At 53.2% G+C, this 24,959-nt stretch overlaps 4 protein-coding genes, 1 long non-coding RNA gene and 1 other non-coding gene across 7 annotated transcripts; 5 read left to right on the top strand and 1 right to left on the bottom strand.

Moving 5' to 3' along the window:
• Positions 1 to 1,979: 1,979 nt before the first annotated feature.
• LOC122420705 lies at positions 1,980 to 19,132 on the bottom strand. 2 transcript variants are annotated; one of them, XR_006263349.1, is made up of 4 exons: positions 19,011 to 19,132; positions 9,225 to 9,293; positions 7,490 to 7,706; positions 1,980 to 3,408 (listed from the first exon to the last, which is right to left on the bottom strand). It is a non-coding gene; the product is annotated as an uncharacterized LOC122420705 (long non-coding RNA). The 2 variants fall into 2 exon arrangements; XR_006263350.1 differs by having other exon boundaries at positions 7,539 to 7,706.
• On the top strand, positions 4,422 to 6,724 carry C18H19orf84 (chromosome 18 C19orf84 homolog). Its single transcript, XM_043436076.1, has 2 exons — positions 4,422 to 4,873; positions 5,566 to 6,724. Exons 1-2 carry the CDS (start codon positions 4,839 to 4,841, stop codon positions 6,071 to 6,073), a joined length of 543 nt encoding a protein of 180 aa, XP_043292011.1. The 5' UTR covers positions 4,422 to 4,838; the 3' UTR covers positions 6,074 to 6,724.
• Positions 6,990 to 13,677, top strand: LIM2 (lens intrinsic membrane protein 2). Its single transcript, XM_043436067.1, is given in 6 exon segments — positions 6,990 to 7,070; positions 7,545 to 7,737; positions 7,740 to 7,859; positions 11,714 to 11,863; positions 13,202 to 13,336; positions 13,574 to 13,677. Coding segments are annotated over 5 exon segments (654 nt in total). The 5' UTR covers positions 6,990 to 7,070; positions 7,545 to 7,550; the 3' UTR covers positions 13,636 to 13,677.
• Positions 17,625 to 17,696, top strand: TRNAE-UUC. The gene has a single exon. It is a non-coding gene; the product is annotated as a tRNA-Glu (tRNA).
• Positions 19,133 to 19,220: 88 nt separating the features above from the next.
• NKG7 (natural killer cell granule protein 7) lies at positions 19,221 to 20,890 on the top strand. Its single transcript, XM_043436078.1, has 4 exons — positions 19,221 to 19,593; positions 19,671 to 19,817; positions 19,923 to 20,057; positions 20,230 to 20,890. The coding sequence occupies exons 1-4, from the start codon at positions 19,437 to 19,439 to the stop codon at positions 20,286 to 20,288; spliced, it is 498 nt and encodes a 165-aa protein (XP_043292013.1). The 5' UTR covers positions 19,221 to 19,436; the 3' UTR covers positions 20,289 to 20,890.
• A 1,955-nt stretch (positions 20,891 to 22,845) lies between these two features.
• On the top strand, positions 22,846 to 24,310 carry CLDND2 (claudin domain containing 2). Its single transcript, XM_043436097.1, has 4 exons — positions 22,846 to 23,182; positions 23,508 to 23,645; positions 23,862 to 23,981; positions 24,194 to 24,310. Exons 1-4 carry the CDS (start codon positions 23,014 to 23,016, stop codon positions 24,265 to 24,267), a joined length of 501 nt encoding a protein of 166 aa, XP_043292032.1. The 5' UTR covers positions 22,846 to 23,013; the 3' UTR covers positions 24,268 to 24,310.
• Positions 24,311 to 24,959: the final 649 nt, after the last annotated feature.

Here is a 24,959-nt window from a genome sequence, read left to right as displayed (position 1 = left end):
AGCAATCATGAGAGCCACATAAACCCAGGGGCGCTCACTCAGCACAGACTTCAGACCACAAATCTGACCCCTAAACTCAGTCTCACTCCAGTAACCTCTTGCCAAGCATCCCGGCCATTTCTGAGGATAGAGGAAAACCCCAAGACCGGAAGGGCTGCTAAGTTGGAGGTGTTGAACGAATTGGTAAGGCTCAAGGGAGGGAGAGAAGAAGGCGCCCAAAGGTCTCCTGCAGGGAGAGGGACGGAAGGAACTTAAGGGAATCCTTGAGCCCCGTGGGCTAGGAAGGCCCTGAAGATCGAATCTTGGGACTTTGACAGTCGGAGGCCTGTAGGGGGCAGTGGAAGGAAGAGCTTCGTCGTTAAAACTGGCTGCGTGCTTAGTTGCTCAGTCCTGTCCGACTCTTTGCGACCCCAAGCACTCGCCCGCCAGGCTCCACTGTCCACGGGATTTTTCAGGAGTGGGTTGCCATTTCCTCCTCCAGGGGATCTTCTGGAGCCAGGGATTGAATCCATGGCTCCTGTGTTGGCAAGTGGATTCTTAACCCACTGAGCCATCAGGAAAGTCCAATGAGCTTCCCCAGAGGACCAAGAAGACCCCTGCATGGGCCTCCCCTCAGCCTGGAGACCCCTCTCCCTTTCTAGCTTCGCTCAGCATCCTGGTCTACGCTGCCACAGCGCCGGGAAGCAGACAAGGGACACCGCTAAAGACCCGGGCAAAACCCTCCGTTACAGCCCTGGCGTTGAAAGGAAACAGCCAATCAGAGGGCGAGAGAGAGAGACTTGTGCTCAGAAATGTAGCCAATCAAAGAATGAGGGTGCTAGCCTCCTGGGGTGCTAGCCTCGCTCTGCTTCCGAACCCCACCTGGATCTGACAGCCGGAGGAAGAGGGCTGGGAAGCAATGCGAGTTCACCCGCCAATCAGAGCTGAGGCTGACGCCTCGCGCTGTCCTACAGAACAAGGAGTGGGCGGAGCTCAAGCTGATGACTGCCCCTTCTCCCAACAAATCGGAAACGTGTTTCCCTCCAGATGCAGGTGTTGATTGGCCACTCTTCAGAATTTGCCTGTCAATTTTGGAAGCTAGGCGAAGCGCATTTCCTTAGAGACACATAAGCCCGCCTCCGCTCTCCTAGCTCCTGGAGGAGGGCCTTAAAGGGCCAGGTACCTGGTAAGGTTGCCAGGAGAAATATTGATAACCTCAGATATGCAGATGACACCATCCTTATGGCAGAAACTGAAGAAGAATTAAAGAGCCTCTTGATGAAAGTGAAAGAGGAGAGTGAAAAAGTTGACTTAAAGCGCAACACTCAGAAAACTAAGACCATGGCATCCGGTCCCATCACTTCATGGCAAATAGATGGAGAAACAGTGGAAACTGGCAAACTTAATTTTTTTGGTTTCCAAAATCACTGCAGATGGTGACTGCAGCCATGAAATTAAAAGACGCTTACTCCTTGGGAGAAAAGTTATGACCAACCTAGACAGCATATTAAAAAGCAGAGATGTTACTTTGCCAACAAAGGTCCGTCTAGTCAAGATTATGGTTTTTGCAGCAGTCATGTATGGATGTGAGACTTGGACTATAAAAAAAGCTGAGTGCTGAAGAATTGATGCTTTTGAACTATGGTGTTGGAGAAAACTCTTGAGAATCCCTTGGACTGCAAGGATTTCCAACCAGTCCATCCTAAAGGAAATCAGTCCTGAATATTCACTGGAAGGACTGATGGTGAAGCTGAAACTCTAATACTTTGGCCACCTGATTCGAAGAGCTGACTCATTGGAAAAGACCCTGACGCTGGAAAAAATTGAAGGCGGGAGAAGGGGACGACGGAGGATGAGATGGTTGGATGGCATCACTGACTCAATGGACATGCATTTGAGTAAACTCTGGGAGTTGGTGATGGACAGAGAGGCCCGGCAGGCTGTGGTCCTTGGGGTCATGAAGAGTCAGACACAACTGAGCAAATGAACTGACTGACTGACTTGTAAGTGACGAGGTCGGACCCTGATCGCAGAAATAGGAGGAACCGTTACGAAACAAAACCAGAAGCAGTGCCGTTATGCTGGGACTGAGTTTTATGTTGCAAAAAAACAGACTTAAGTTTGTTCTATGGCAAGAGCTGGTAAAAAGCAAAGCGAGGATTCGAACCATCATTTTGGAGCCGTGTTCAACAAAAACTTCTTCTTTGGGATAGACTGTACCCGGAATAATGAGACCTGAATGCTAATCATAGCTGCCAGAAAAGAAAGTCAGCTTTCTTGATAAAATCTTTTCTATTCCAGCCACCTGGCCTTTGCTCGCACCATTTTTTCTACGTCCATTCACTCTAGACCTAGTCTAAAGGCCCCTCCTTTAAAAACAAGCAAACAAAAAAAAAACCCTCCCCTATCTTCTTCTCCAGCCCGTAGCAAGCGAGCAACTGTTTTCCTGGCCCCCGACTTGACCCTCCACCTCCTGGCCTCCAGGCTATGTTTAACCCACTTCCAGCTCTCACTGTCCTGTCCCTCCCAGTGTCCCAGCTTCCATCACCCCAGAATGTTACTGTGGATTTCACCCCCTCAAACCTTGAGAGCCCTTGAAGAGTAGCTACTGGTTCAGCATCTACCTGGAGTCCCCAGCATCATGTAGAGTTAGCTCAAGAGAACTCGGAAAATGAAAGCTACTCTCCGATTTCTCATCCTTACAGTGGGATGTTGTGAGCTTTTATAAGAAAATTCATATTCAAAGGCGTCGCTCAGGTTGAAAACTTTGCATCATCCTTGATTCCCCATTACTCACCTCCAGCAGCCCTACAGCAAATCCTGATGGTCTCCTTCCAAAATACATTGTAAATGCACTCACATCTTCCCATCCCCATTAACCACACCACCCTTGAGGTTGTCACCACTTGCCTAGAGGATGACAGCATTCTCTCTAGGCTTCCTGCTTCCAGGCTTATGCCCCACCACAATCCACTCCCCAAATGGCAGGCACAGTGCTCTTCTTAAAACATAAATTATGTCACACCTCTGCCTCCAAACGTTCAAAGTCATATCAATGTTCCAGAATTAAATTTTAAAAATTCCATAGTCTTCACTGCAGCCTATAAGGTATTATACAATCTAGCTTCTACTTGTGTCTCCATTAAAAGCAGACTGGAGGTGGGGTTCAAATCCCAGTTGTGCTATTTACCTGCTCTGTGACCTTGAGTAACTTACTTAGCCTCTCTGAGGCCCAGTTTGAACCTTTGTGAAATGAGGACTAATAAATTGGAATTATTAATTTAAAAAGACCTCTGTTTTATTAAAAAGGAAAAAACTTACTAGTAGTCCTCCAAGCTGTCAAAGTTGTGAAAAACAAGGAAAGACTGAAATGGCTGCAGATCAGAGGTGACTGAGATGTGATGATTCAGTGAGACCCTGCACTGGATTCTGGAACAGAAAAAAAGAGGATGTTCGTGTAAAAACTGGAAAAATCCGAATCACATCTGAGTTTTAGTTAAGGGTCATGTAGGGGGACTTCCCTTGTGGTCTAGTGGCTAAGACTCTGAACTCCCAATGTAGGGGACTCTGGTTCGATCCCCGGTCAGGGAACTAGATCCCTAAGACCCAGCGCAATCAAGTAAATAACTAAAATAAATCTTTTTTAAAAGAGCTAAGCTAATTTCTTAGCTGTAACAAATGTTCCACGACCAGGTAAGGAAATAAGAAGGCTGGAAGCAGGGTGAGTTACAAAGTTATCTTTGTAATTTTTCTGTAAATGTGAAGGTATTCCAAAATTTAAAAAAATTTTTTAAAATAGACCTGTTCATCTCCTAGCTTATTGCTTCCCAGTCCCTCAAACACTATGTTTGTTTCACCCTGAAGGACCTTTGCACCTGCTGGTCTCTCTACCAGAACACTCAGTTCCCAGGTCGGCTGGCTCCATCCCACAAGTAGCCTTCTCTAACCATCTTAACTAAAATAATCCCCTGAGCCTTTGTATCCCTTGTCCTGTCTTTACACCTCCACAGCCCTCCTTCGTGTAGGAAATGTACTATTTGTGCCTTGTGTGATGCTCACCCAGCATGTAAGTTTCATAAGCGTGCATCTATTTTGTCCGGCGCCCAACCTGGCGCTGATTGCAGGCACTGAATCATATTTCTTAAATAAATGCATAGAAGAATCCCATTGCTTCTCAATAAAATACTACCAAGATAAAAAACACTCATTGATTGAGACGAATTTTAGTCCAGATCGTGTGTTGACTACTTTACACACGCAACATATCCTTTAAAGCTCACGAGATCCTATAAGGTAATATTAGCCCTGTTTCTCAAAAAACAGCGACTAGAAGGGTTTAAGCCTCTAAGATTCCCAACCCAATTACTAACCCCTCTGCCCCCGGGAGCAGATTCCCCTAAATGCCCCTTTAGTCCTAGAGTACACCATCGGCCCCACCCCGACTCCGTCCAGGACGCGGTCCAGGAACACAGATGAAGAAAGAGGAGGCCAGGGTCTTCTAGACCTGAGGAAGGAAGGGCTGGGGGCCTGCACTCCTAGGTCTGAGGGAGGAGGGGGCTCGGGGCCGGGCTCTTTGGTCTCGAGGAGGTGGATGCTGCGACCAGAGACAAGCGCGGTTGAAGCAACTATAATGGCCAGAACTCAACCCCCGAACGCTTTCACGTGACTCAACACTATCCGCGCGACCTGGCCCCGCAAGCCACGCCCAGCAAGCCACGCCCCGGCCCGCACGCCCCGCACGCCCCGCACGCCCCTTCCCAACAAAGTCCCGCCCACCTCCTCCCAGACCCTTCCCCTCTCTGCGCGCTGGAGAAATCGAGGCGAAGGTGCTAGAAAAGACTTGAAACACCCCGGTAAAGATGGAACAGCAAAAGGAAGAGACTGGGCCTCAGGGGTGAGAGACACGAGACTTCCCTCGGGAAGGACAGTGACCCAGAGTGAGGAGGGACAGAGAAAATCTGAGAGAGAGTTGAGCAGACCCGAGAGGGTACCGGGGGAAAAAAAAAAAAAAAAAAAAGCCTCTGGTATTATCACACAGAAACAGAATCTTTGAGGATCTTAATGACAGAGCTGAGCGAGATAGTTAGAAATAGGGAAAGAGCTGGAAGCAGATATTAATGGAAGAAAGAGAAGTTTCTAGCGGGAATCGGGAGAATTGAAGATACTAATAATAATTGTCTGGAGAAATAATAATAATAATTGATACCAGGTTTTGAACACTTCCCAGACCCAGCCCTTTCAGAGGCACCTTTGATACCACCAGAAGCTCTCTCTTGGTATGAAAACTTAAGGTTCGGAAGGGGGAAATGATTGGCCCAGACACACGGGTGAGGAGGGCAGCCTGGAATGGGAACCATGCTCGGTGGGACACTGAAGCTCCAACTGAGCTGTCTGCCTGTCTGTAAAGAGAGACAGGAAGGAACAGAGAAAGAGAGAAAGGAAGGGACCAGAAGTCAGAGGCAGACGGTCCTGAGGATGAGGAGAAATGAAAGCCTGGGAGAAGGCAGGAAGCAGCAGGCTGCGGAAAGGAAAGGCATGTGCAGACTGGGGACATCCCCTGCCTGACCTGTCCTTTTGTCGTTCTAGGAACAATCTGCCCTCCCCCGGGGCTGGGTCGTGGCCGCCTCCAGCTTTCCCAGCTCTGCCCTCTTCTTTCCTGGGCACCCCAGATCCAGCCCATCTGGGGCTCCCCGAGAGCCTGGCCTCTGTGACCGTCCCTGTCCGCCTGGATGCCCTCTCCTACCTCCTCCACAGCGCCCTGATGGGGGCCTACTCGCTGCAGCAGTCCTTGCCCTCCTGCCCCTGTGTCCCCCGGGCATGCGGCACCCAGCCAGGCACTGCCAAGAGGCCACCCAAGGGAGGCGGGGGCTGGGACGTCCCGCGCAGGCCAGGCCGGGGCCACCGGAGATGGGGACTTGGGAGGGCTGAACAGGCAGAGAGGGGCTGGGCCAGGGGCCGTGGGGCTGGCCCCCAGACCCCGCCGGTGACGCCGCCATCACCAGCACCGCCTGCGCAGGAGGGGAAAAAGGACACCCAGGGTCCAGAGCCACCCGTGGAGCTGCCGCCTGCTGAGGACTGGGAGGCTGAGTACTAGGACCCTGAGGATCCCGCACCCCGGATTCCGGAGGGCGCCTTGGAGGTCACCAGGAGAGTTTTCTTGGAGCCCAGGGTGACCCCAGCCCTGCCAGAGATACCCAGGGAACATCGCACTCCCATCCCTCTTCCCTGAAAACCACAGCCTCAGAAGGGGCTCCTGCGAGTCAGCTGGTGACACTGGGACCTGACTTCGGATCCCAAGTCAGGGAAGCAAACCTGAATCTCATGCCCAAACCCAAGCCCCTTCCCGGGGATCTCTAGCCCCCTTCCTAAGCCCAAAGCCATTTCCTCCAGCCCCACCCCACGGCCCCAGCCATTCATCCCCCTTCCTGCTCCCATCTCTGCCCTGACCCACCCTCGTAGCCTCATTCCCAGCTCCCTCATCCCCTTTTTCCTAAAGGCCAGCCCGACCCTCATCCTTCATTTCACTGAAGCTCCAGCCCCCAGTGCAGCCGTGTCCTCGAGCCCAGCCAGCCTGGCCTCATCCTCAACCCCCTTCCTGTCCTAACCCCCCAGGTGACATGCCCTGTGACCCCACTTGCAGAAAACCCTGTTTTCCCAACATAGCCAGGCACCTGCGGCCCCCACCCCATTTCCTGCCCTTGGGGGAGGGGGACCGGCTTGCACAATAAATGGCTGAGTGTCCCTATGTCTTGTGTCTGTGTGTGCTTACGCAGCTCGGGCTAACCCCGTGGGTGCCGGGAGCGTGGCTGGTGAAAGGCTTCCAGGGTGGCTGGGAGGGTCATGGAGAGAGGCCGCTGGGGCCAGGGGCTGCGGAGAGGCAGGGACTGGATTCCTGCCTCAGCGAATTCCATCTGGGGGCCTCTGCCTGCTGGAAGCTGCTGGGCTGCGGGGCCATTGTGTGGGGAGGCTTAAGGGATTTGGGGGGACCTGGGGAGCCGAGAGGCCAGCGACCTGGCCGGGCTCAGGCCGGGCTCAGTCTGCTCAGAGGGGCCGAGGCAGACGGAGGGCTCAGGGCAGAATCTGCGGCTCAGGTAGGGACCAGGCGTGGCCCCCTCCTCCCCGCAAATGTAGGAGGCCAGGGCTTCTTTCTCCCCCAGGGACTTGGTGGGGTCCTAGCCCTAGTCCCCTGCTACCTTGGATCTGGGAGTCCAAGCCCCCAGTCCTCTCCTTCCCCCCAGAGACATGGTGCCCCAAGGCGCAGGGAGTGTCCAGCCCCGTCCCAGTTTAGGTTCTGGATGTCTAGGCCCCCAGCCTCAGTCTCTCCCAGGACCCAAAGGTCTAGGTCCTCAAACTCTCCTCCCCCAGACCCAGGGGTCCAGGTGCCCAGTTCTTTGCTCCCATTGGGACCTGATGTCCCAGCCCCCACCCCCTCTCCCCACCCTAGGATTTGGAAGTCTAGGTCCCCAGGTCTTCCTCCCTCAAACCAAGGCTCAGATCCCCCAGCCCTCACCTCTCCCAGGACCCGGCAGTCCAGCTCGTGACCCCATTTCTCCCCTCACCCACAGATCACCATGTACAGCTTCATGGGAGGCGGCCTCTTCTGTGCCTGGGTGGGGACCATCCTGCTGGTGGTGGCCACGGCGACAGACCACTGGATGCAGTACCGGCTGTCGGGGGCCTTCGCCCACCAGGGCCTGTGGCGTTACTGCCTGGGCACCAAGTGCTACCTGCAGACAGAAAGCATCGGTGAGGCTCCGGGCGGGCTCCAGGCTCTGCCTGGGACCAGAGCGTCCCGCGGGGCAGAACCTTCCAGCAGAAGGGCCCCCTGTTTTGCAGGTGGAGAACCTTGTGGTTCAGAGAGGGAAAGGGTCCAGCCCAAGGTCACTCAGCAGGGAAGGAACAGAGTTGGGATTTCAGTATTTTTTTTCTGGTACAATTACAGGATGTACTGATTTAGAAGTTAAGGAGAGAGGTGACATTTTCTGGCATGAAATAGAGGTCAGGTAACAGCAGTTACCTGAGACCGGGGCTGACAAAAGAGCATTTTCTAAATATCTATTACATGTCAAGAACTCTGTTTAGTACTCGGAGGATGCAGAAGCAATACAGGCCCTAAATCTGCTATACTAGATGAGGTATTTTTTAATACTTGTTGTGAGCCAAGTCACGTAATACATATTATGTATACGTATACATTTGTGTATATATGTGTGTATATAGCTTATATAGTGGATATGTTGCTGCTAAGTCATTTCAGTCGTGTCTGACTCTTTGTGACCCTTTGGTCTATAGCCCACCAGCCTCCTCTGTCCGTGGGATTTCCCAGGCAAGAATACTGGTGTGGGTTGCCACGCCCTCCTCCAGGGGATCTTCCCCACCCAGAGATAGAACCTGCATTTCTTATGTCTCCTGCATTGGCAGCAGGTTCTTTACTAGAGGCACCTGGGAAGCCCATATAGTGTGTGTATCACACTATATATTGTAAAAGTGGGGATAAAATTGTTCTCACAGTATATGGACAAAAGTGCATATGTGCTCATCACTCAGTCGGGTCCAACTCTTTTCGACTCCATGGACCATAGCCCGCCAGGCTCCTCTGTCCATGGGATTTCCCAGGCAAGAATGCTGGGGTGGGTAGTGATTCCCTTCTCCAAGGGATCTTCCTGGCTCAGGGATTGAACCCCGTCTCGAGCACTGCAGGCAGATTCTTTACTATCTGAGCCACTTGCAATCTATGTTATATAATATAAATTATTTTAATGTATTATGTACATATGTCTCTATGTACTGCTTTCCCTATCTGTATATACTTGCATATATGTACAGTCATCCCTCAATCTCTTAGCGTGCTCAGAGGATGGTTCCAGGACCCGTAGTGGATACCAAAACCCCTGGATGCTCAAGTCTCATAATTAACTCTGTATCTGCTATTCCACAGCCAGGGGTCTGTATCCACAATTCTGCACCCGCGAATTCAACCTCAGATCGTGTAGTACTGCATGTATTTATCGGAAAAAATCTGCGTGTAAGTGGACCAGCACAATTCAAACCTGTGCTGTTCAAAGGTCAAATGTATACACGCACATATACATGGAAGTTATGCGTGCTCAGTCGTGTTCCACTGTTTAGGACTCCATGGACTGCAGCCCACCAGGTGCCTCTGTCCATGGAATCTTCCAGGCAAGAATACTGGAGTGGGTTGCCATTTCCTTCTCCAGGGGATCTTCCCAACCCAGGGATTGAACCTGCATCTCTTGCATCTCCTGCATTGGCAGGCTGGCTCTCTACCGCTGCGCCACCTGGGAATCTCATACCTGGAGAGAGAGATACATAGAGATATATATTATACTACCTTATATATATTATATAATATATGTTATGTAATGTATCAGTGATATATAATGTGTCACATGTTCTATATTATATGTATCCAGTGATAGCGGTAATAATAATAATAACTGGCATGTACTGTTACTGTGTCTTACATGTTGTACTAAGTACTTTGCCTGGATTAACTCCCATAGTCATCCCAACAACACTGAGAAAGCAGTTCCTTTGTGTCTATGAATAAGACCTGATACATGACCTTGAAAAACCAATTCTTTTGCAAGGGGAGGGGGTTGGGAGGAGGAGCCCACCTTCCCTGAACCCTGTGATGTGACAGGCTTGTGGCAGGAGATTTCATCTACCCCATCTCACCAAACCTGCCCATCACTAGAGCGGTAAACTGAGGCGGGGGAGTGGAAAAGCTTGTCCTGGGCTACCTGTTTCAGAGCCCCATCTGCCAATCAGGCTCATGTATCTTTTTCGTTTCTGGCCGAATCCACTGTCACACTTCTACCTTTCCTCCTGATTCAGACTGGGAACCACCCTGCCCCACCCCCCGCCCTGGGGCGCTCTGAGTTTCTTCTGTGTTTTATCTCTGCTGGGGATGGGAGAGAGGGAGGCTGGATGGAGGTCTTCAAGTTCATTTCACATCTTCACGACCCCAAGACTGAGGGCCTCAGGGACAACCTCACCCCAATAGATTTTTGACTATTTGTCCAAACAACTGGTTTATCGTTCATCCATTGTATGACTGATGTAATCCAATCACCGAAATTAGAGCAGGAGTCCTGAGCGTGCTTCCCCAGGGCCAAACCCAACCTTAGACATGTATGCATAACATTTTTAAAGTTTCCAAAGTCGTTGTCGTTGTTCAGTCGTTAAGTCGTGTCTGACACTTTGTGACCCCATGGACTGCAGCACACCGGGCTTCTTTGTCTTTCACTGTCTCGTGGAGTTTGCTCAGATTTATGTCCACTAAGTCAGTGACGCTATCTAACCATCTCATCCTCTGCCACCCTCTTCTCCTTTTGCCTTCAGTCTTTCCCAGCCTCAGGGTCTTTTCTAGTGAGTAGGCTCTTCGAATCAGGTGGCCAAAGTATAGGAGCTTCAGCTTCGGCCTCAGTCCTTCCAATGAATATTCAGGGTTGATTTCCTTTAGGACTGACTGATTTAATCTCCTTGCAGTCCAAGGGACTCTCAAGAGTCCCACACCACAATTCAAAGAGTCAACACCACAATTCAAAGGCATCAATTCTTTGGCGCTCAACCTTCTTTATGGTCCAGTTCTCACATCCATACATGACTACTGGAAAAACCATAGCTTTGACTACACAGACCTTTGTCGGCAAAGAGATGTCTTTGTTTTATAATACGCAAGTGTTAAAAAAAATCTGGAGATTTTACATTAAAATCTGGACTTGCAGCTCTTGTTGAAAAATCCAGTTTTGCAAGTCTTCTCTGGGTTCATGGTCAGCTGGGTATGAGCAGCAGGAGGCCCCAAGTAGTTAAGACTGAGAGTTTTGAGCTTGGCTTTCAACTCTAGTCCCTCTGCTAATGGTGGGACCTTGGGCAAAACACTTTACCTCTCTGAGCCTCTATTCTTTCCTTCACTTGAAAAAAATGGACAGGAAAACACTTAAAACATAGGACTCTTGGAAGGAATAGGCTCATACAGGAAAAGAGAGCCTGGCCCATACTTGATAGTTGCCAAGTGGAAGTTGAGATCATGAAGACTGTTCTCAGGGATCTTCATTCATTCAACATGTTTATTGAACACCTACTGCATGCCAGGCACTAGATGCTGGGGATACAGCAGTGAATGAGAAAGCCAGACCCTTGTCCTTACAGAGCTGAAAATTCAGTGCAAAGAGTTAGACATCATAAACAAGGTAGAAATAAACAAGTGGGATGTTTTTAGATATGGGCAAGTGGTATGAAGGAAAGGAAAGGGGGCGTGAGAGAGAGGCTAGACAGTGAGTAGCAGGGGGATATGGGAAATTGGTATTCATTCATTTACTCATTCATTCATCCAACAAACGTTTCTCCAGGCTGCTGTTCAAACAAGCCTCTGCTGGGCATGTTTGTGATATACAATCAACCAGGTACTTGTCCTCAGGGAGCAATCAGGTGGAGAGGGAGACAGACAAAGAGAGTCTCAAACCAGAGGAGGGAGTGTAGATGGTACCTGAGGGGTGAGGGAGTACTTCCTAGAGGAGGGGATCTGGGAGGTGGGCTTTGGAGGATGAATAGGAGTTTGCCAGGTGAAGCGGGGGGTGTTTGGAGAGCAGTGAAGGAAGAGTGGGGTGAGGGATATGGAGAGGGGGGGAAGCATTCCTGCCCTCAGAGGTGGCAGCCTTCACTCTGAGGGCAGGGGCAGGACAGCAGTGACCATGGGGTACTCTTACAGCATACTGGAATGCCACCCGCGCCTTCATGATCCTGTCCTCACTCTGTGCCACCTCCGGCATCATCATGGGCATCGTGGCCTTCGCTCAGCAGCCCACCTTCACCCGCCTCTCCCGGCCCTTCTCTGCAGGCATCATGTTTTTCGCCTCCAGTGAGTGAACCACACCCTACACCTACCCCTCTCCCCGACTCCCTGCCCAGCTCCAACCCCCACCCATGCCCGCCCCCGACACCACTTTCATTCCCCACTGCTCCTCACTCTCAACTCCACCTGCACTGGAATCCCACCTCCACTCCCAACAACTTCACGACTATTTCTAATGCTCGTTGATTCCTATACCACCCAGGTGTACGGCCATTCCATTCTGGCACTCGTCACCTGGAGCTGGCATCAGACCCCACAGGCTTAAAGGCACAGTTCCCAGCAAGACTGCCCCTACTTCAGCTGCAAGTTGGGGCCCCCAGCCCACTTGCACTTTTGACCTATCAGTTACAGATTCAGGGCTTCCCCGGATCCACTCGGGTTCAAAAATTGGCTGGAACAACTCACAGAACCCAGGAAAGCATAATACTTAAAAATTTCAGTTTTATTACCAAGAATACAGCTCAAGACCAGCCAACTAAAGAAATGCATAGGGTGAAGCTGGAGAGAGTCCTGAACACACAGCTCCCACGCCCTCTCCCGGCAGAGCTGGGGCTCATCACCCTACCCTCCAACGCCAGCACCCCCATACGTTCACCACCCAGGAAGCCCCAGTGGGCAGCAGTGGCCTGCATTTCTTTTGGTTTCATTACAAGGACGTGAATGATTGCATCATGGGCCACCTGATTGAGCTCAGTCTCCAGCTCCCCTCTCCTCCCCAGAGGTTGGAGTGATTCCAGGTGGCTCCAAGTCCCAACCCTGCCATCCTACAGTTGGACTTTTTGGTGACCAGCTCTCACCCTGAGTCATCTCTGCTCGTCAACATAAATTCAGGTGTGATTAGAGAGGCTCAAGAGAAACAAAGACACTCCTATTACTCAGAAAGTTCCAAGGATTTAGAGTCTCCCTCCCAGGAACCAAAGACCAGTCAGACTCTTTAAGACACAAGACGACCCCACCCCATCCCTGCCCTTAACCCTACTCCCCATTCATTTTTACTCCTACTTTCAACTCAGCCCCCATCTTCACCCTTATCCCTCTCTGCATCCATACCCCCTTCTCAACCTCATTCCAACTCCCATCTCTAAAAGCAAAAAGTTGTGTCTGACTCTTTGCAACCCCGTGGAACTGTAGCCCGCCAGGCTCGTCTCTCCATGGGGTTCTCCAGGCCAGAATACTGGAGTGGGTTGCCATACCCCCTCCGGGGGATCTTCCTGACCCAGGAATCGAACCTGGGTCTCCTGCATGGCAGGCACATTCTTTACCATCTGAGTCACCAGGGAAGCCCCATCTCTAAGCCCAGCCCCATTCCCCCACACACCCCCATCCCCCGCCCTCTCTCTCCAGCCTTTTTCGTCCTGCTGGCCTTGGCCATCTACACTGGAGTCACCGTCAGCTTTCTTGGTCGCCGCTTCGGGGACTGGCGCTTTTCCTGGTCCTACATCCTGGGCTGGGTAGCCCTGCTCATGACCTTCTTTGCAGGTACTGGGTTTGGGGATGGGAAGGTCAGTGTCTGTGTCCCAGCTGGCAGAACCCAGGAGGCCTAAATGATGGCGAGTCCCAGACGGAGCACCCAGCATTGAGCCAGAAGGCAGACTCCAAGCCCTGCAGACAATCAGGGAGAAAGGGAATACTGTGTTGGGGTCTTGGGCTGGCTGGGGGGCATGGAGGGGCGGGAGGGCTTGGGGTCAGGGTCCATTGGGGTCTCTTATTGTGCAGGAATTTTCTACATGTGTGCCTACCGGATGCATGAATGTCGGCGCCTGTCCACGCCCCGCTGAACCCAAATGTGTGCCCCGACTGCACCTGGAAGTAGAAGTCCGGTCACTGAAGAGGAGGGGAAGGGCCTAGAGGCCTGAAATCCTGGTTCCTAGGGGGCGTGAGGGGGCTTGGTCCCGGACACTGGGTGGGGACCCCTGACTCCTGTGCCCCAAGGGGAAGGGAGCAAGACTGGGGCCTGGGGGAAGCAGTTGAGAAGACCTACAACCCCACCCGCCGGGGGGTTGTTAGAGAAATGGGATATCCATTAGAGCGGCTTTTTGGAGTCTAATAAAACTGGTTGAAACTACTGAAGTGTGGTCCCTGAGGGCTTGGGGCAGAGAGAAAGAGGGGTGATTGTGGTGAATGGGGCAGAAGTGGTTGCATTAGAGTAGTCCAAGCTGTCCGGTTCCTGTAGGGGTGGGCACCAGAATAAACCACACAGGCCCCTGCTACTGGGTTCCACTTCTTTATTTTTTTGGCCACACCATGCAGCTTGTAGGAGCTTCATAGGTGGCATTAGTGGGAAAGAACCCACCTGCCAATGCAGGAGACCTAGTAGATGCAGGTTTGACCCCTGGGTCGGGAAGATCCCCTGGAGGAGGGCATGGCAACCCACTCCAGTATTCTTGCCTGGGAAATCCCACGGACAGAGGAGCTTGGCGGGCCACAGTCCATGGGGTCGAAAAGGGTGGGACACAACTGAAGTGACTTAGCACACATGCACGCGTGCAGTTTGTGGGATCTTAGTTCCCCAACCAGGCATGGAACCCAGGGCCCCTGCAGTGGAAGCATGGAGTTCCAACCACCGGATGCCTGCCAGGGAATTTCCTAGGCTTACAGCTGCTAGGAAGCTGATGTGTGTAAGTCCAATTCTTTTTTTAAGATTTATTTGGCTGCACCAGGTCTTAGTTGCGGCCTGCTGGATCTAGTTCCCTGACCAGGGATGGAACCTGGGCCCCCTGCACTGGGAGCATGGAGTCTTTGCCACTGGACCACTAGGGAGGAACCTGTCTGTTCTGATGTGTGTTTTCCCCACATCACCAAGCAATTAACTCAATTCAGATACAATCTACCTGAAGAAACTGACAGATCACACAGGTTAAAGACAGCCCTGTAAGACCACCCCCCACTGCAGACGCCAACCACACGTCCAGGTTGTCACCTGTGCTTCTGGAGGACTAGCAATAGAGGAGAGGTCCCCATGACCCCCTGAGGGGGTTCAATTCATTTGCTGCAGCTCACAGAACTCAGAGAAACATTCTACTTACTAGGTCACCAGTGTATTATAAAAGAATCTAACTCAGAACATCCAGATGGAAGGGATGCCCAGGGCAAGGTAAGAGGGAAGGGGCCCAAAACTTCCATGCTCTCTCCAAGTAGGTCACTCTTCCCACCAAAAGCACAAGTTCACCAACATCAGAAGCCCTCTGAACCCTCTCCTTTTGGGTTGTTACAGAGGTTTCATTACACGACTATGATGGAGAACATCACCGGCCACTGGTGACTGAGTCAGTCTCCAACTCCTCTTTCCTCCCAGGAGGTCAGGTGTTGGGACTGCCTGTTCTGACCCTCTAACAGAGTGCTTGGTTTCCCTGGCAACCAGCCCCCTCCCTCTGGTTAAGGAGGGCTGGTCCCAAAGTCAGGACATTAATATAACAAGAGACACCTTGATTGCCCTCACAATTTAGGAAATTTTATACTTTAAGGATCTGGATGCCAGAAAGGTGAAAGTGAAAGTGTTAGTCGCTCAGTGGTGTTCGACTCTTTGTGACCCCATGGAATGTAGCTCACCAGACTCTTCTGTCCATTTCCCAGGCAAGAATACTGGAGTGGGAGCCATTCCCTTCTCCAGGGGATCTTCCCAACCCAGAGGTTGAACCCGGGTCTCCTGCATTGCAGGCAGATTCTTTACCATCTGAGCCACCAGAACTTACCTCTTTTTTCTGAATGCCAGAAGTGGGGACAAAGACCCAGTATATATTTATTATAAATCACAATATCACAAGAGGATAATAGGATAAATGAAAATATCTGTGGGACTTTCCTGGTGGTCCAGTGGTTGAGACTCTGAGCTTCCAATGCAGGGGGCCTGAGTTTGATCCCTGGTGGGGGAACTAAGATCCCATATGCTGCATAGCATAGCCAAAAGAAAAAAAAAAATCTGTGAAAAAAACAATTTCCTTGCCTACTCATGCCATCTCTAGTTGGTTCTCCCAACTTCCCGTCCCTCCCTGGATGAGCCCCTCTAAGAAGAAACACTAGAACTCTGACCTGCACCTCCTCCTGCAGCTGCCTCTTCATCCATCATTCATGACCTTGACCTTGACCTTCTCTTCATTCACTCATTCATTAGTTCATTCAACAAACTCACGCCTACTGCCATGAGATTTACTAATGCTTATCATAAAACAATAAGACTGTTTAGAAAGCTAGTTCCAATAATAAGAATATTTATTGCAGCCTATGTTAGGAACTGTTATATTAATAGAGGCTTACTCTCTAGACATATTTATTAGGCCCTCCTCAAATAACAATAATACTGTATTTATAGAGGCTTCCTCTAGTAATTATAGCAATTGAAGTCTTCCTCTTTTCCTCTTTAGAATATATGCTGCCAAAGCAATCACAAAGTCTTCTTTAATTATAATTTATTGAAGCCTATTTAAGTAGAAATATTTACTGAGACTTACTCCAAGAATTTATAGGGGCTGAAAGCTATGGTTTTTCCAGTACTCGTGTACAGATGTGAGAGCTGGACCAGAGAGAAGACTAAGCACTGAAGAATTGATGCTTTCCAACTGTGGTGCTGGAGAAGGCTCTTGAGAGTCCCTTGGACTGCAAGATCAAACCAGTCAATCCTAAAGGAAATCAACCCTGAATATTCATTTGAAGGACTGATGATGAAGCTGAAGCTCCAATACTCTGGCCACCTAATTCGAAGAGCTGACTTATTGGAAAAGATCCTGATGCTGGGAAAGATTGAGGGCAAAAGGAGAAGGGGGGCAACAGTGGATGAGATGGTTAGATGGCATCACTGACTTAATGGACATGAGTTTGAGTAAACTTTGGGAGTTGGCGATGGACAGGGAGGCCTGGTGTGCAGCAGTTCATGGTCACAAAGATCTGGACATGAGTTAGCAACTGAACAACGACTCTAGTAATAACAATAATGTTATAACTTCAGACTTACAGCTCCAACTACCACTTGCTCAACATTCCCACTTGAAGAAGCAACTCAATTTTCACATGTTGGTCTAAAGCTGAGCTCCTGATCTCTCTCACACCCCACATCTACTCCTACCAACATCTCCCCAAACGAGTGCAGGCTCAACATGGGCTTAGTTGCTCCATGGCATGTGGGATCCTCCCAGACCAGGGATCGAACTCGCATCCCCCACACTGGCAGGTGGGTTCTCATTCACTGTGCCACCAGGGAAGTCCTATTTTTAGTATTTTGAGGAACCCCATACTGTTCTCCATAGTGGTTGTACCAATTTACACTCCCACCAACAGTGTAAGAGGGCTTTTTCTCTGCACCTTCTGCAGCTTTGTTTTTAGACTTTTAAAGGAATTTTTATTAAAACATGATTCATATCATGTCCCCCTTCTGCTCTAAGTCTTCCAGTGGCTTGGACCTGGAGGTAGGATGAAGGTAAAAATGGAGGAGGGTGTCGATTGAGGTAGGAATTACTGGGGTTGGGGAGAGGCATGAAGAAGGAAGTAGGGGTGGAACCGGTGTAGGTATAGAAATGAGAAGAGGGTTAAATGTGAGGATGCATTTGGGTTTGGGGATGGGTTGGGTTTGGGATTAAGAAAGGGGTTAGGTGGGAGGAGAAGGTAGGGGTTAAACTCAGGGGTTTAATATGGGTTGTGTTTGGTCATCAGGCTGAGTATAGAGTTGGGTTTGGGAACGAGAATGGGGTTATGTTTGGGGTTTGAGATGGGTTGAGTTTGGGGTTGGAGCTGAAGTTTGGGATTGAAATTGGGGTTAAGGATGGATTGAGGGAATTCCCTGGTGGTCCAGTGGTTAGGATTCGGCACTTTCACTGCTGGGACCTGGGTTCAATCCCTGGTCAGGGATCTAAGATCCTGCAAGCCTCGGGTGCAGCCAAAAAGAAAAGATGGACTTGAATTTGGGGTTAGGTTTGGGAATGAGAATGGGGTTGGAGGATAGGAAAGGGGCTAAAAATGGGATTGGAGCTGCAGTCAGGATGAGGTTGGGCTTGGGATAGGGTCGAGATCACAGAGGACATTTCCCTGGTGGTCCAGTGGTTAGGACTCTGTGCTCTCACTGCCAGGGGCCCAGGTTCAGTCCCTGATTGGGGAACTAAGATCCCACAAACCATTTAGTAAGGCCAAAAGAGAAAATGGGAGAGAGGTGGTGGGGAGAAAAAGAGGAAAAACAGAAGATCCCAGATGGGTTCTGAGCATGTGATCATCACATGCCCTCAGCCCAGACTTCCTGAAGCCTGTCCAGCTGCTCCTCACAGGAGCCGGGTCCACCACTGCTTTTTCGATGGTGCCCCAGCTGCCTATGACCCGGATCTCCTTCCGGGAGCCTGTCCTCCCGAGCCTGTTCTCAGGAGTGACCAGTTGCCCAGGTGGAGAGGATCTAGATGGGAGCCAAACTCTGCAAACTGGAGTCTCCAGCTAAGGAAGAGGACCAGCCTCCTGCAGTCACTCTCGTTCTCCCCTTTGCCGGCTGTCCTGGGACTGTCGGCTCAGTTCCTCTCGGGACAGCTCCTGCTTCACAGCGTTAGGGTTAGGGTCTGCGCTTCCCCCCTGGGCTGTGACACGGTCCCCTTACGCCTGAGGTGGGGCCCAGGGCCTGACGCTGGTTGAGGCGGGGAGGGCCGGAAGGTCTTGCCCTGACATCCTTTACCCATCCCTCCTCCCCCCCCCCACCCCTGACCACAGAAACCCCCATCCCAGTGATGAGGCCCACCAGGCTGAACGCCTTACTCTCGGCCGAGCTGTTTGTGAACTCATTTGTATCAGGATGTGGGCACGTCTTCCCCTCTGCAAACTTTCAGAACTGTGGTCACTGTTTATCTTCCCCGCCCCCAGCACAAGCTCCAAGCAAGGAGCCGGGAGTCTGAGTGCCCGCACGCTCAGCACCTGGAGTCTAGGCTTCTGGCACCTTCCTCCTGCAGCTCCCAGCACCCTCGCCAACTGCCCCCTCTTTTTGTGGAGACCCCAGAATTGGGGGCCCCCACCTCCCAGAACGGAAAATTGCAGAATCACAGGAAAGCATGATGCATTCCCCCAGCTGTCTCCCTCCAGTCACACCTCCCCCTCCCATCTAACTCACACCCCAGCCTCACTCACCGCGTGCCCCTTCTGCTCACCCCTCTACCCACCCCCCACCCCCTCAACCCCCATCTCTCTCTCTCACCTTTTCCAGGAAGCCCCTCTGGTGCAGAGGCCCCCAAGGGCAGCAGGTAGAGAGGCTTCCGTGGAGACAGACAAGTTTCAAACCAGAGACAATGCAACGCCAACCCCCGCCACCACCGTCCAGGGTGAGGGAAACCTCAGAGAGGGGCGGGGTTGGGGGGACGGGTGTTGATGCAACCCAGGAAGGCAGGGTGTGTGACACAGCAGCTGCCTGGAACAGGCTGAGACCAAACGGGTCTGACGTTGAGAAGCAAAGACCACCCCCCAGCCACCTCTAGCACTTGCTGGTTTCTCTTTCTTGAGACCAGAGGACCCAGGAGTCTGGGGCGGAGGGGGAAACAGCTTCCTCCTCTCTCAGAGACCCAGGAATCTAGGTCACCAGCCTGGTCATCATCACCCGGGACCGAGGAACCCAACCTTCACCCCCATGGAGCCCTGCCGGTCCCTGGCCCTCCTCACCAGCTCCCTGGGCCTGGTGTCCCTCTTAGTGGCTCTGAGCACGAATTTCTGGTTTGTGGCCCAGGGGCCCAAGTCTTCATCTCACTCGGGCCTCTGGCCCAGCAGCGATCAAGTCTCAGTAGCAGGTAAGGTTGGGGGGGGTGGCCTTGGTGGGGGGAAAGGCCTGTGGGGACGGGCAGTCAGAGGTCCCATCTCCGAGCAGGCTACATCCACGTGACGCAGAGCTTCTGCATCCTGGCCGTCCTGTGGGGCCTGATCTCCACGGCCTTTCTGGTCATGTCTTGCATCCCTTCGCTGTCTGCCCCCGGACGTGGCCCCATTGTCTCCACCTTCATGGCCTTTGCTGGAGGTGAGGACTCCGTGCTGGGCTTGGGGGGCGGGGAGGGGTGTGTGTGCTGGGACCTGGTGAGCTGCTGCAGGGGGGCTGAGCCGACCCTCGTGTCTCCGTCCCCAGCGCTGTCCCTGATAGTGGCCATGACGGTCTACACCATTGAGCGGTGGAACCAGCCTGGAAACCCCCAGGTCCAGAGCTTCTTCTCGTGGTCCTTCTACCTGGGCTGGGTTTCAACCCTCCTCTTTCTCTGTACAGGTGATTGTGATTGCTGCCTGGGGAGTTCTGGGGTTGACTTGGGAGGTGCTGGCTGGGGGGCCTGGCTAGGGGGGCTGGCTAGAGGGGCTGGCTGGGGCTGGGGTGGGGGGGCTGGCTGGGGGCTCTGATGGAGCAGGAGAGGAGCAAGTATCTAACTTCTCTGCTACCCCAGGTGGCCTGAGTCTGGGCGCTCACTGCACGGCCCACCGGCCCGGCTACGAGTCCATGTGAACCACAGGATGGCCTTAGAGCTCCGTTCTCTGAAGGCATCATCAGGAACCCTGAAAACAACAGCTGGCTCTCCTTCTAGTAAGCCAGGCCTGACTCCCAGCCTCCACAGGCTTCTTCCTTTGTGGCTTCATTCATTCAACAAAAATTTGCTGGGATCTGGTTTTTCCAAGGGTCATGAAGCCGTGACATAAACCGATGATATGCCAGCTCCATGGTGGGTGATGCTGGGCACGCAGAGGGGAGTCAGTCCTGCCACCTGCCCTGTCCTCCAGGAGCTCCCACCCAGTGTGGGGACCAGTCTAGGCTCAGGCATGGCCCCAGGGCCCTTGTTGTCTCTTTTCTTTGTCCTTCCATCTCTTTTCTTCCCTGTGTCTTTTTTTTTTTTTTTTGCTGCATGGCATGCAAACTTCCTGGACCAGGGATTGAACCTGCTCCCCCTGGAGTGGAAGCACAGAGTCTTAATCCCCAGGCCAACAGGGAGGTCTTCCCTGTATCTTCCTCCTTTTAGTTCTTATCTTTTGGCTCCCTCTCTGATTCAGTCACCCTGGCGTTCATCCTTAGTCCTTGTTCATTTCATTAATAAATCCACTCCTTCGGCTGGCTTTTCCTGAGTGCTTCCTTTCTGCTGGGCCTTCCACCGTGGATGCCGAGGTGACTCAGACCAGGCCCTGCCTGCCAGGGGCTCCAAGTCCCTTGAGGGCAGGCAGAGCCCAGGGCCCGTGTGGCAGAAGGACTGGCTATGTCTGGGGGAGAGGTGGGGTGTGGGGGTGAGCTTTCTGGGGAGACTGTGTTTAGGAACTTCTCCAGGGCCGCAGGAAGGTAATGCAGGCAGAGGGACCCCCGAGTGGAGGCAGGGAGAGGCTGGGAGTTCTCAGAAGATGGGGAGCAGCACTTTGTGGTCCACTGTCGAATGTGAGGGGGTGACAGGAAGTGAAGATAGGTGAGAAGTAGAGCCTCTAAGCCCACAGTTGACTCTCTCTTGAGGGTGATGGGAGCTAAGGGTGGAGGAGGGGAGGGACAGCATCTGGTCCGAGTGCCAGAAAGCCCCCCACTCTGCGCCCTTCCCCCCACTCTGGGGGCCAGAAGGGGCCAGAAAAAAGACTGGCAATCCAACAGGAGGGACATGAGACAGGACAAGGCTGCACTGGGGCCAGGGCACAAGAGGGAAAGGAGGAGCCAGAAAGATTCGGGGCGGGGGGGAAGGACTTCCCTGGCAGAGAAGTGGATAGGAACCTGCCTGCCAATACAGGGGACATAGGTTCGATCCCCGGTCCAGGAAGATTCCACATGCCTTGGAGCAATTGGGCCCACGAGCCACAACTACCAAGCCTGCACACTGTAACTACTGAAGCCCGTGTGCTTAGAATCTGTGCTCTGCTACAAGAGAAGTCACTGCAATGAGAAGCCAGGACACCGCATCAAAGTGTAGCCCCTGCTCGCGGCAACTGGAGAAAGCCTGAGCACAGCACCGAAGACCCAGTGCAACAGAGAAGTAAATAAATAAATAATTTAAAAAAAAAATTTGGGAGGCAGGAGGAACTGGACTCAGGGATCCAAGGTCTTTGTAGGGCAAGGAACAGGAAGGCGACAAGGACAGTGCCCAAGGGTATGGTCCAACTAACTGGGTGGGATGTCAGGGGCCTCCCTGATTTGGTGGAAGATGCTGAGCTCAATGGGGCTTCCCAGGTTGCTCAGTGGTTAAAAAAAAAAAAAAAAAATCTGCCTGCCAGTGCAGGATGTGCAGGAAACTCTGGTTCTATCCCTGGGTGAGGAAGATCCCCTAGAGGAGGAAATGCAACCCACTCCAGTATTCTTGCCTGGAAAGTCCCATGGACAGAGGAGCCTGGTGGGCTACAGTCCACGCGGTCACAGAGAGTCAGATATGAATGAGCCACAGCACGCTCGCACGCCTAGCTCAGTGGGGATGTGGTTGAGGGTCAGGGTCTGAGAGATGGTTGGAAGCAGATGAGGACCCAGACTGGAGATAGGGTTTGGGATGCTCTCAGAGCATCAGACATCCCTGGAGCTCACCTGGTAAGAAGATGCAATTGGAGTTCTCCAGGAGAACAGGCTGTGAGAGCTGAGGGAGGAGGAGGGGCAGGAGGCTGCCTGGGGGCTTGGGAGGGCACAAAGATCTGAGGACCAGGAGAGCTTATGGGGGTCAAGGGAAGGGAAGTTTCTAGAAGGACATGGGCTACCATGTCAAGGCCCTCAGACTCCCCCGGACTTGCCACCTGACACTGCCTCTGTCACTTTGCCAGAAGAGCTGCCCCTGTGTGTGTGTGTATGGCTGGTGAGTGGTTATCTCTTTAAATGGCTGCTAGGAGAGGGGGAAGTTCTGGAATTCTGCCTCATAGAGACACAGTATCCCTTCTCTCACACCTCTGGGCCCTGTCCAAGAAGCCTGAGGGAGCTGGGGGTGAGTCATTTAGGTGGGTGTGCACAGAGGTGGGGTGTTAGGAAGGCACACCCATTAGCGGACAGAGGTCTCCAGACAGAAGGGAGGTGTCTAAGCTGTGGTGCCTGAGGGGAAGGTGGTCCGTCTTAGGTCTGGGGGGTGGGGGGCGCTGAGAGGGGTCCCCAGAAGTAGAAGCCCCAGGCAGGGGTGAAGGAGTAGCTATCTGGGATACGGAGGGACATGCAGGAGGGGGTCCCGGGGACCTGAGGGTGACTGGGGCATGGGTCAGTCTTTGCAGGCGTGGTCCTTGGCAGCAGTCGCCCCGGCATGGGGGTGAAGCGGAGCCTTCAGAGCGGGGGCACCACGCTGGGCTTCTTGGCCAACTTCTTCATTGTTCTGTCCAGTGCCTCCAACTACTGGATCCGCTACTCCGGGGGCCACAGCGGCCTTTGGCAGGAGTGTAACCAGGGCATCTGCTCCAACATCCCCTGCGATAGTGAGGCCCGGCGGCCCAGCTGTCAGACCCGTGCCCCCCGTGAACAGCCCCCAGCACTGACCACAGCTGCCCCCTCACCTGACACCACATCCTGCAGCGCCCCCACCCCCCTGCTCTTTCCACTTCAGCCCCTCCGTCACCGAGGCCACCACGAACCCCCACTCTGGGACCTGCTTCCCTGTTGCAACATTAACCTCCCCTCATGATGTAACTTCCGAGTCCCCATCCAAACTCCTGACTCTGCTCCCAGCCCGGAACCGGCGGGTGGGGGTGATGGGCAGGAGCTACGTCAGCGGAGCTAGTTGACGCGGTCCGCTCTCCCCAGGCAGGCTGACGGTGACCGGGGGGTGCATGGTGCTGGCGGCGGGCTGTGGCTTCGTGGGCTTCGTGATGGGGCTGCGGATTCTGTGCAATGAGGGCTACTCTCGGGGTCAGACCACGTGTTCCGTCTTCTTTATCTCGGGTGAGATGGCACAGGGTGGGCCTGGCAGAGAGAGCCCAGAAGTGGGGCGGGGCTCCGGAGGACAGGCTTCGAGGGGGAGGGGCCAGGGGCGGGGTCGGGAAGAAGGGGGCCGGAGGGTGAGCGAGAAGGGCGTGGCTTGGGGCGGTGGGCGCGGTCAGGGTGGGGCCTAGGTGCAGCCCCCAGGCCACGCTCACCTAGCGGCGGGGTGGGGCCCAGGCCTGCTTCTGCTGATCGCCCTGACAGTCTACACAGTGAAGAATGCATGGAAAGACGACGTCTTCTATTCCTGGTCCTATTTTTTGGGGTGGCTGGCTTTACCCTTCTCTATTCTCGCGGGTAATCTGGGCAGCAGAAGAGGGTGGAGAGGAGACTTCCCAGAGGGCCCCACCCCCCTCCTTGCAGAGACTTCCCAGCTGCCCTCCCAGGGACTTCCTAACACCCTCCACTCTGGGCCCTTGGAGCCCCAAACCCCAGTCCCCGGGGCCCTCCTGGTCATCTGCCCCAGGACCCACCCTGCTCCACCCGCCCTTCGTTCCCCTTCCCGCCAGGCTTCTGCTTTCTGCTGGCGGACATGATCATGCAGAGCACGGATGCCATCAGTGGATTCCCCGTGTGCTTATGACCGCGGCTGCCTGGGGGCAGAATAAAGGAACGGATCCCACTGCCAGCTGGCTCCACGTGACTTTCTGGGGGACCCGAGGATGCACGCATGGGGGTACCTGGAGGCTCAGGGAGGAAGTAAGGACGCGAACCTACAGGGAAAGTGGAGACGTGGGGGACGCAGAGAGATTCCGACGTGGGTAGGACCAAGGACATGGGTTTTGACGGGAACAGGTACACGGGGGTTGTGGAATCAGGAGGGGACAAGGTGGTTCGTGAAGAAGAGGTAGGGACGCAGACTTGCGGGGAAAATGGAGGCGGGGGCGGGGGAGGACGGACAGGAGTGAACGCAGAGGTGCGATCGGGGAGGGGATGAGGAATACGAGCGTGGAGAGAACGGAGGAGCGCGGACACCTGCGGACTTAGAGGCTCGGGGACATGAGCACGTCCGCTCTCACCACTCTAGAGAGGGAGAGTAAGAGGTGGGGACCTCGGGGAGGGGGCCGACCCCCGAGGGCTTTGGGGAAAAAAGTTTGGGATGCCTCCCACCCCGGCAAGACCTTTCCCCCTGTTCCCGGCCACGGCCCCTTCCAGAAGCTCCTTTCCCCTCCCCTTCGGGTTCCTCCTCCCTCCCCAGGGGCCGCTTCCCATTGGTCCGCGTCTGCTGGCGATTCTGCCTCTCGGCCTCCCGATTGGTCCTCTGTCGGGGCGGGG

This window comes from Cervus canadensis, chromosome 18 (genome assembly GCF_019320065.1).
Source record: "Cervus canadensis isolate Bull #8, Minnesota chromosome 18, ASM1932006v1, whole genome shotgun sequence".
Classification (NCBI taxonomy): domain Eukaryota; kingdom Metazoa; phylum Chordata; class Mammalia; order Artiodactyla; family Cervidae; genus Cervus; species Cervus canadensis.
Note: the sequence above shows the minus strand (reverse complement) of the source record. Positions and strands in the feature narration are given on the sequence as shown.